The 10,365-nt window shown below is 45.6% G+C and overlaps 2 protein-coding genes and 1 long non-coding RNA gene across 7 annotated transcripts in view; 1 reads left to right on the forward strand and 2 right to left on the reverse strand.

Moving 5' to 3' along the window:
- Nucleotides 1-1,042, reverse strand: part of NKAP (NFKB activating protein) — a 6,316-nt gene extending 5,274 nt beyond the window's left edge. Inside the window, exon 1 of the mRNA XM_014954919.1 lies at nt 1,005-1,042. Coding sequence (XP_014810405.1) covers nt 1,005-1,042 — 38 coding nt within the window. The remainder of the gene's footprint in view (nt 1-1,004) is intronic.
- A 665-nt stretch (nt 1,043-1,707) lies between these two features.
- Nucleotides 1,708-4,062, reverse strand: LOC106895591. The gene is made up of 2 exons (XR_001413453.1): nt 3,791-4,062; nt 1,708-3,157 (listed from the first exon to the last, which is right to left on the reverse strand). It is a non-coding gene; the product is annotated as an uncharacterized LOC106895591 (long non-coding RNA).
- Nucleotides 4,063-4,139: 77 nt separating this feature from the next.
- Nucleotides 4,140-10,254, forward strand: ZBTB33 (zinc finger and BTB domain containing 33). 5 transcript variants are annotated; one of them, XR_001413452.1, is made up of 3 exons: nt 4,149-4,454; nt 5,413-7,692; nt 9,032-10,254. XR_001413452.1 is itself a non-coding variant. In XM_014955043.1 (3 exons), exons 2-3 carry the CDS (start codon nt 5,415-5,417, stop codon nt 9,042-9,044), a joined length of 1,803 nt encoding a protein of 600 aa, XP_014810529.1. In that variant the 5' UTR covers nt 4,149-4,454; nt 5,413-5,414; the 3' UTR covers nt 9,045-10,254. The 5 variants fall into 5 exon arrangements, 4 of the variants coding, with proteins under 4 accessions (XP_014810528.1, XP_014810529.1, XP_014810530.1 ...); XM_014955043.1 differs by having other exon boundaries at nt 5,413-7,204; XM_014955044.1 differs by having other exon boundaries at nt 5,413-7,071.
- Nucleotides 10,255-10,365: the final 111 nt, after the last annotated feature.

Here is a 10,365-nt window from a genome sequence, read left to right on the forward strand (position 1 = left end):
GCAGGGGGGGGGGCGGGGGCGGCGGCGGTGGGGGGGGGGGGACACGATGACAGCGGCCCGGGGGCGGCGGGGCAGCCCCGGGAGCTGTCCAGGGCGGCCCGGGAGCAGCACTGCCCGGCGGACAGCTCACGGCCCCGCCGCCGGGGGGAGGGCAGGGACACCCCCGGTGCTCACCGGACCCCCGCGCCGGGGCTTCCCCCTCCCCCGGGCACCGGGGCCCGGCACCGTCACGGCCGATATTATTATTTATTTTTTTTTAAATTAAGCAATACGGCACCTCCCGGATCGGCTTGTCACGGGACCGGCCGCCCTCGGGGGCAGGGGGTAAGAAGCAGCCGAAACGGCAACGATTTGGGGAGAAAATGATACAAATGATGTATTAAAGCAAAGCGCTCGCTGTGCCGGCCCTGGGAGCGCCTTTCCCCCTCAGGCTGCCGGGTCTGAGCACCTTGCGGCGGGGGAAAAACAGCCACCCCAGCGGCTGGTGTGCCCTGGTGTGTGTGTGTGTGTGTGTGTGTGTGTATCGCTGCATCCCGTGCCTGTCGAGGACAGCCTGGTCCCTCCCTGCTGCGGGGCTTTGTGAAGATTTTGAGTATCAGGGACTACTGCTTGCCTAATCAAACTAGATAAGGCTATCTTTTTTAAGAGGCTTGTTGTTTGGACGGGTGGTAGGGTCATTTGAATGAGACAGCTGGACGTCTGCAGTGGCTGTATTTTTGCCAGCTGAACCCACGCGGCATGAATGAAGGCTCAGGGTGACTGTCTCTCTGAGCTTCCAGTTGCAGAAAGACCCCAAAACTCAGGGTGATCCTGAGGCTTAGCAGCCCACATCCCTGCTCTCCTCACAGGCTCCCTGAGCTCGTTTACCCCCATGCTATGTGAAACCAGATGTCCCCAGGAAGAAGTCCAGGCCACTCTGTGCTCCCAGCACTGGTTAGGTGAGGTCATGTCACCAACCCATGAGAGAGATGGAAGCTGCTGGGCCATCCACATAACATACGGACCCATCCACGTGGCAAGTAAAAGCACCTGAGGCCTCCATGAGGCCAGAGGGCCCTCCCTAGTTTCTCCCCCAGAATCCCCCCAACCAGGGCTCAGGGCTGCCCCAGGTAAGGGGTGGAAGACCCTGAAAGGTGGCTGGTGGCAGCGTGCCATGCACTGCAGCCTGGGCTTACTGGGTGCTGAGGCAGGGAGGTGGAAGGCCAGGGGGTTTCAGAGGCAGCGAGCACTGCAGCGCCCGGCACAGCTGCCACAGCCTTCGGTTGTGCTGAGGCAGCTCTCCTGCTAAGGCCACTCACGTCTGCACCCAAGGGTCTGAAACATCTGCTTCTCAGGAGCACTCTGCACCTCTCTTACTTCATATAGTAAAGCCATTTGAAGTATTTTTACACACAGGTCATAAAATGCACATATACGCAGTACGTAACAGCATCTACAATAACTACTAATGTCAATAAAAGGTATCACTGGACTTTAAATCCAGTTATGTGAGGCTTTCTATAATGGGATTGACAGGAGAAATGCTCTCTGAAAATTCCCTGAAGCATGAATCGTGGAAATTAGTATTTTAGAGTCCTTCAGAAGCAATGGTGTTTTATTTGAAATTCCACAATGGAATAGTATTTCTGTCTCTAAAAGTAGCCTTAGCTAGGATAACTGTTTAATTTTGATTTTACTGGAGGCCTCAAAGGAAAATTCACTGTCCTCTATATCAAATTTCTTTTATTTTAATGTAAAATACATTTTTTTCATGACAGAGAATGCTTCTTTGTCTCTCAGATTTGTGAAATCTTTAAAAGGGTTCTCTGTTCCCACAGATTGTATTTGCAAAAAAGAAGAGAGCTCTTCAAATTGCTTAACTGAAAACCTGTTACTGAATTGCCTATTTTTTGTCTTCTCACAAAAGCCTACACATCACTTCTTTAAATTTGTACTTCGTGTTTTCAGAGCTTCCATCCCAGAGTTTTTTTGGATCGCTTCTATGCATCAAAATAAAAGTTGCTATTATGTCTCTTACCTATTTTTTTCAGTCCCTAGAACATCACATTAGTGTATTCTAGATGTTTCTTGTCAATATCTTAGATAAAATGGTTCTTTTAATTTGTCGCTATACAAGTTTTTATGTGAGTCAAATTACCAAACACTTTCTAGGCTTAGCTAAAAAGAAAAGAGGACTCCCTCCCCCAAAACTAAGGGGTGCGTGCTAGACAAAAAAAATATTCTCCTTGAAATGCTGCATTCAGGTGCAGGACAACCGAGTGGCAGCTTCAGTGAATATTTTCAAGCTGGTCAGAGCATTAACTCTGCCCAGACCATGGCAAGGTGACAGTGGGGTTCAGGTTTTATGTCTGACCTAAGAAGTTGCCATAGAGAGAAGCTTCTGCAAAAAGGTAAAAGTCAAGAAGATTGTGCAAGTCTCCCAGTAGCCCAGAATCTTTTAGATTAGCCAACATTTCTGTGCCTAAGGGTAAGCAGTTGAAACCTGATTTTTGAGAAATGACAATGCCTCAAAAGCAGGGCTCCTTCTCAATCAGTACTCATCTTTATCTGTAAATTTTCCTGTTAGTTATTTAGAAATGAGATAGGTGATGAGGAGAAGAAAAGTCCTTAAAGCCGTAGGATGAAATGGTTTAATTTGGACCATCAGACATTTCTGGAGGAGAAAAAAAGAAGACTGGATTATACATTAAGAATTAAAACGATTATAGTGTTATTTTAATTTAATATAATCTCCTGTGTAAAAGTGACTTAGAACCTATATCAAAGCAGAAAACTCAATTGAAGGGTTGTATGAGGAAAAAAAGCCTACCTTTTCCCCTGATTATTCTTTACTCAGCTCTCGAGAAAAACCTATAAATAATCAGAAACCAGCTTTGTAACATTTCGTATCTGAAGGCTTGCTTCAAAAAGGCACTTCTGCTACTAGCTGTACAAATACAGGGAGTGTGCCAGGTGATTTTCTTGCTACAAAGGCTCATACAGCTAGGCAGGACCATTTTGTTGCTGATACATGTAGCAAGGGATTGCAGTCATTTGTGCCACTGACTGTAGCCTGTTAATGTTTTCAGTCGAACTTGATTGAAGGACATTTGTTCTTGGCAAAGTTTTTGAATCTTCAGAAAAATCAAGAAGCTCCTGCTGTTCGAGTCCACAAAATCTGTCGAAAACAGGAAAGGAAGAGATCAGTAACTGAAAGATGAAAAATATCTCTTATGATCTTGGCGCTCTTTGAGCATTCACGAGCAGTGACAGTTTCCAGGAGACCGCATTGTGGCTGTGTCACTTTGATGACCACATGGCCAATGTGCCCAGAGGCGCATTTTGCCAAAGGCCTTGTGTCTGTACAGCTCCTGCCGGAGTCTGACACGTGCCACCGTGGTGCAAGGAATACCGAATGAACGGTGCTGCGTGGGCGCCCAGGTTCAGGTGGCGGGAGCTCTCCTCTCCGTTGGGCGGGGGTGCCGGCTGCGTCAGCGGTTGGCAGGGCAGTGCCAGCCAGCTCCCTGCCCCCGGGAAGGAAACGAGCCGCCCGGGGGGGAAATAACCTGCTGCCATCGCATCGCCACAGCTGCATCCAGCACGGGTCAGACCTGAGGCAGGTGCTGGGGGGGGGGGCGTTCACAGCCGGTTCTGCCTGGGGTGAGGGAGCGGGATGGCTGGGAGCCGGGCAGGGATTGCCAAGGCCGAAACCAGGCCCATGTGCTTGGCCCGAGGCCTCTGGTGGAGCCAGGCCGAGGTGCGGCCCTCCCCGCCGCGGCCCAGCACAGCGGGGCCCTGGGGCCTGTCACACCTGGGGGCGGTGCAGCCCCAGGCAGCGTCCGGAGGCTCCTGGGAGCAGCGAACCGGCTCAGCTTCCGCGGCCGAGGGGCTCCCGCCGCGCCAGGCTGGGGGTGGTCTCGGCCGGACGCTGGTCCGCCCGGGTCAGGCCGTGTCCCTGCCCGCCCTGGGCGGCCCCAGCCCCGCCTGAGGGTCCGGCTTGAGGCGGCCTGGGTCCCGCCCCGCCCTCCGGCCCCGAGCGCTCCCGAAGGTTGCCGAGAACGTTCGGGTTCGGGGAGTCGAACGGTGACGATCGCGCTCGGGCGGAGCGGGGCGGCCCCGCGGGGGAGGGCAGCGCGGCGCAGCGCCCCCTGGCGGCCGCGCAGCGGGGGCGGCGTCGGAGCCCGAGAAGCGGCGGGAGCCGGTGCCCGTTGTGCGGGGTCGGTCGGCGGGGAGCGCAGGTAACGCGGACCCTTGCCTTCCTCCGCCGCGCCGCGGGTCGCCTTCCCTTTCCCGCTGCCGGTGGGGCCGGCCCCCGTTCGCTTGGCCCGGAGCAGGAAGCGGCGGCGGCGGGCACGGCCTGGCCGCGCGGAGGGGCCGCTCCCCGGGGCCTGCCGCCTGTCAGCGCCGCCGCGGCGGGAGCCCGGAAAACACCTCCGCCACGGTGCCGTCTCCGGCTCGAAACGCTCGTTTTCATGGTAAACTTCAGCGGGGGCCGCGGCGGGGGCGGGCGGTTGGCCCCGGCAGGGAGCGGGGTGCGCTGCGGCCGCCGCTGCCCTGTTCCGCCCGGCGGGGGCCTGGGGGGGTGTCCTCGGCCTCCTCATCCTCCTCATCCCCTCCTGCCCTGCTGGAAGCCTGGCAATAAACTTCTAGGAGTGACATGAAAGGCCATTAACTCGTTGTTTGTATATTTTGATGTTGGGGTGGGTTTTTTTTGCATCTTGTTAGGGGGGCATCGAGTGGGAATGGCCCCTAACGCGGGGAAGCGCTGATAGATTAATTAGTTTGACTTTACCGATGTGTTTTGTTACCGTGCTGCCTCGGGATCCTGGTTGCAATCACCAGGCAACCTCACAAATATATGAGGAGGGGTAGAGAAAAATGTTTCTTTTTGCGGGCAAGGAAGTGAAGTAACAGTAGCATTTTCATTAACCTCAGCTGACTGGTAATGTGTAGATGCACAGATCATCTTGACTGGCCTGTAAATAGCCTGGATATTATCAGGCTTTCTTATAACAATTTCAGAATATTTTCACAATTAAAAATAAATCTCTAATAACGTTTAAAGCCTTTTGAGGGACCCCAGTCTTGCATCTTCTATATAAGACTTCTTGCACCTGCTTGCGTCTCGCATCTTCTATACAAGCAAATACCTTATTTGCTTTTGAATCAGATAAGCAGGTGTTTCTCTGTTCCTCACCTTGTAAGAGCAGAGGATATCTTCAGAATTGCACATACCTTGTGTAGAAGGTGAAGGGACAAATAACAATAAGAAATAAAGTTGCAGAGTGCGGTAGCATATAAGCTTATTAACAGTATCTCCGATTTGTTTTTTCAGAAGAACGAATAAACAGTAAATGGGGGAATGTTGTCATGCAGTTAAAGTGGTAAATCTGTCTTTTTACTGTTTTGATGCCTTTTGCTTTCTCTTTGTAGGAATGGAGGGCAAAAAACTGATTTCTGCAACAGACACACAGTATTCTAGTGTGCTCCTTCAGTCTTTGAATGAACAACGTGGCCATGGACTTTTCTGTGATGTTACTGTCATCGTGGAGGACCGGAAATTTCGAGCTCACAGAAACATCCTTTCGGCCTCAAGCACATATTTTCACCAGCTTTTCTCAGTGGCTGGGCAAGTGGTTGAACTGAGCTTTGTAAGAGCAGAAATTTTTGCAGAAATTCTTAACTATATTTATAGCTCCAAAATAATCAGCATTCGATCCGATTTACTCGATGAACTGATTAAATCAGGGCAACAGCTGGGCGTTAAATTCATAGCTGATCTGGGCATACCTCCGCCTGAAGGAAAAAACATGCCGGGCGAGGCTAAAGATGGTGCTTCAGAAACTTCAACTTCTAGCCCAGCTCAAAAGGATGCTGAAACACAAGTACCTGTAATAAGGCCAGAGAGTCAAGAGGTGACGGATGGGATGCCGGTTATAACACAGTCATTCTCCTTACATGGCATAGAATATGAGCCTGCAAAAATTACAATGTGTGTTTCGGATGATGAGGATGATGATGTGATTTTTTGCTCTGAGATTGTTCCTCCAAAAGAATGTACTAAAGATACAAATGCTGCAACACAGAACCAACCTTCCCCAAGTCCAACCGGAGCTTCTGACCAAAAATCATGTGGCAGTGGTAGCTCTCCCCATTTGACAAGCACCACAGCAGCTCAAAAACTCACCTCTTCTGCCAGTCAGCTAAGCTCAAACCAGCCACAATCAAGTGCTGAATCACTTGTCTCTGCAACACCGCAGCATTTGACTCCTAATATCATTGTGCTAAATAAGCCTCTACTTAACTCAGCTCTCAATGCCAGCTCCTTGCATCAAACACAGGTGACCCCTACAATTAATTTAGTGGAGGACAACCCACAGCCATCTAATAATGATTCCTTAACTGAGGAGAAAACAACTGCTGTTGATGATGAAGAGGTTGTTGAAGATGATGTGGCTATCATTAGCTCCTCTAGTCCTGGTTCAGTCAGCAATAGCTCTTTGGTTCAGCAGTCTTCTGAACCCAAGGCAGCAACCACTGAAGGATCAGGCGTACAGAAAAAACAAGTTGTTACATGTTCACAGGAGCCATTTTCTAAACCTGGAGAATTTAAAATAAAAATCTCAGATGTCCTTAGTGGAAACAACAAGGAATTCAGTTCGGGTATAGCATCAAAGAATGTGTCAGAAGGACAGAAAATCATAACGTTAGATACAGCAACTGAAATAGAAGGCCTGTCCACAGGCTGTAAGGTTTATGCAAATATCGGTGAGGATACATATGACATAGTCATTCCTGTAAAGGGTGATTCTGGGGAAGGTGAAGCCAAGGTTGATGAAACGCCTAAAACGTCTGGTGATGATTCTCCGAACAGGAAACGCATGAAAGTAAAGCACGATGACCATTACGAGCTCATAGTGGATGGAAGAGTCTACTACATCTGTATTGTGTGCAAGAGATCGTACGCTTGTCTGACAAGTTTACGGAGACATTTTAACGTTCATTCCTGGGAGAAAAAGTACCCGTGTCGATATTGCGACAAAGTTTTTGCTCTTGCAGAGTACCGTACGAAGCATGAAATTCACCACACGGGTGAGCGGAGGTACCAGTGCCTGACGTGTGGCAAGTCTTTCATCAACTACCAGATTACAGCCTCCCACATAAGATCAGTTCATAGCCAAGACCCTTCCGGAGATACCAAGCTTTATCGATTGCACCCTTGCAGGTCTCTGCAGATCAGACAGTATGCATACATTACTAATCACTCAAGCAGTATACCAGTGATAAATGAGGGTGGAATTGTTTATCGTGTTGGCACAGGGAAGGATGGCACTGAAGGAGCAACATCTAACCCTCCAGCCAAACAAATTACCTGGGATGACATTTTCATTCCGCAGGCAAATGAAGCAATTTTTAAGCAAAACCCACCAGAGGGAAGTACTGAATTTGAGTTTGTAATTCCAGAATCTTACTGAAACGCATTAAATACTGGGAAAAGGATTCAGTGCAGAAATATTGCAGCTATTTTAAATGAACTGTTACTGTAAAATCAAATGTTAAAGTGAAAACAAGTTAGCTTGTTCTCCCAAGTCATCAAATGTTAGCACTTGGATAGATCATTATTAGCTGCAAGTGATTTTGTGGAAGCAATTCATCTGAAAGTTTACTTGAATAGAGAGTAAGACATTTCCAAGGAGCTGGCAGTGTTTTCTGGTATGTTAATTTTGATCAAAACGTGGGGATTTGTAGCTTGAAGAGGTACAATTTCTTCTAAAGTAATTGGGGTATTGCCCGTACCCATACTTACCATCTAAACCCTTTCTTTCACGTTAGCATTTAAATGCTGAATTGTGTTTAGATGTTAGCCAAGAAAACAGTAACATTTTACATCATAGTCTCTTGAATATGGAACCATTTTTTATTAAAACAAAAAATCGCACAACTCGTATTTATTTCTGTGAACAATGCGTTACTGCAGGGGTCCAAAATAACTGATTCAGTAGTTTGGAGCAGTGTATTTCTGAACTAGCATCTTAGTTCTGCTTTTATAAGCGCTATGAATCATCTGTCTTCATGCAAATAGTCTTGCCAACAAGAGATACTCAGTTAGGGCTAACTTGAACAAACTATTTATACTTGGCAGTATGGTGAGCAGAGTATTCAATGTCTGGACCATTGTATTTTACTCTTTTTGAAATGGAAAAAAAAACCCACCAAACCCACAAAGCTCAACAGTGAATAAGCTTAGAACACTTAAGGAGATAATTTTGCCTTTTCAAAGCTTGAGGAATAATGTTAGGTTTTCTTACCTCTGGAAAAGATGCCAGTAGTTAGTTTGGAATAAAGTGCTGTTCCTTTTTTTTTCCCCTCTTCAAGAAGGGCTTCAGACTGGTATTTTAAAAAAAGTGAAGTTTTTCCCCATTTATAGGGTGTGGAAGCATGAGACCTAAACCAACAATCAAAAAATACCCTCCATCCACCATCATCCAAAGTATCATTTCTCTGCAGTTGTCTAGGTGTCATCTATTTTCAGTTTTGGGTTTTTCTATCGTCCTTTTTTTTTTTTTTTTCTGCTTGCAATTGGTACATCTTTAGGCACTTAGAAGATAAATTAGATGTCCAGCTTGAACAGGAAACAGTAGAACTGAGAAAAACAAGCAGCTGTTTACTGGAGTCATAGTTTAGCATTTCAGATTTAGTGACTTGTTGAATTTTTGTAAATGGTAATATGAAAACTGCTTAAGTTCTAGAGATGACTGAGAAAGATTGTTGTGCATAGTACAAGTTAGTTATCCTCACTTTTAGTTGTTTAAATTACAGTTAAAGCTTTTTCTTTTCTTTTTAACGTTTCCTGTAATCATCTTGATCTTAACCTGCAAGGTTAAGGTTTTAGACATATAGTACTCTAGACAGAAAGACATTTAAATGGTAAATGGTTCAAATACAACTTGAGCTACAAAAAAAAGGTACCAGAAATCTGCATGAGTAATGAAGGGAGAAGGAGGATTTTTTTTACCTTATGCATGTAATGCTCACCACTTCTGTTTTGTAGGCCAAGAACGTGATACACCTGATTATTTCCAGATCATATTGCAGACCCCTTTGACTGTAGTGGGGTATGCTTTCACGTGTTCCAGGCTGGATGTTATCTGAGACGACTTTCAGCAGCCAGAGGTGATCCTCACAAGACATAAGTATGGGTTGCGGGTGTTAGCACCGGTAGCTCTGGCTTTCGGGTTTCCTGCTACATTGAGAGACTTCCTGAACCTCTTGACAAGAGAAATACAATGTTATTTTTGTTATTGATGTGACACATCTGGAGTTAAGCATATGTTGCAAAGTGTACATTCAGTAATCATTGAGCATAATGGCTATCAATATTTGCTGCTGATATATTTAAAACCTTAAATTAAACTGTGCCTACTAAAGGCCTCTTTTTGGAGGAAAACTGGAAAATTAGGGCTTTTAAACTATTTTTGCTAGAAGACTCGTGCTCGCATGTGTCTCAGGGTCTTCAGTTTTCCTTGGAAGTGATTTTTTAATACCAGAAGTCCAGAGATCATGTAAAGCAATTTTTAATTTCACTTACAGTATTTATTGGTTTGGAAACATGTTAAATCCATTCTTTTAAAACTTTTTTATGGGGCCATGAGCTTTTATATTTAGATTTCTAGCTATTTCACTTACATTTGTTTTTTTATTTGTTTTTGTAAACACTTAGCTTCCAGTTTAACTTAATGAAAAATCTTATGTAAATATTAAGAAATTGGCTTTGGGCTAATGGAAGAAAAAGATTAAATCTGAAAAAGCATTTATATAAAAATTAAAAATTTCAACAGAGTATGGTAGCAAACCTCACAGTCATTTATATGCATATAAGAACATTAATGAATCTGCTGCAAAATATTATAATGGTGGCTGTCCTCATTGTATGGTTTCTTTGGGGATTTGTACCATAGCATTCCAGTGTATGAATTAAACAAATTCTGAGTTAACAATTGACTGCTTATTTATTTTGTACTGTTAAGGCATGCAGCTTATAAAAAGATGCAGAAGCTGATGACTATATACATTGAACACTGGTTCTACAGCTATTGCCTAAAACTGTTCCATGTGAAACATTTGTCATTTTCGCAAGATCTGTAATGTATATAGTTGTACAGTCTTTCCTTAACATACTTTTAAAAGTTGTGTTCTACTTTTCATTAATCAATACTTGATATTAGTTCTTAGAGCTTTCTATGGCAAAAAATAATAAAAAAAAATAACTCTAAAGATGAGTGTAACGTTTCTTTTTAATGACAACTCAACTTCTATAATCTAACTTGTTAGATTACCCACAGTTTGCACCTTCCTTTCCCAGGTCTTATTTGTTCATTTGGGGCT

The sequence above is a fragment of the Calidris pugnax genome, unplaced genomic scaffold (genome assembly GCF_001431845.1).
Source record: "Calidris pugnax isolate Ruff unplaced genomic scaffold, ASM143184v1 scaffold38, whole genome shotgun sequence".
NCBI lineage: Eukaryota > Metazoa > Chordata > Aves > Charadriiformes > Scolopacidae > Calidris > Calidris pugnax.

Excerpts from the sequence above, each read along its gene's own strand:
- ZBTB33 (XM_014955042.1), top strand. The coding sequence starts at position 5,415 with ATGGAGGGCAAAAAACTGATTTCTGCAACAGACACACAGTATTCTAGT.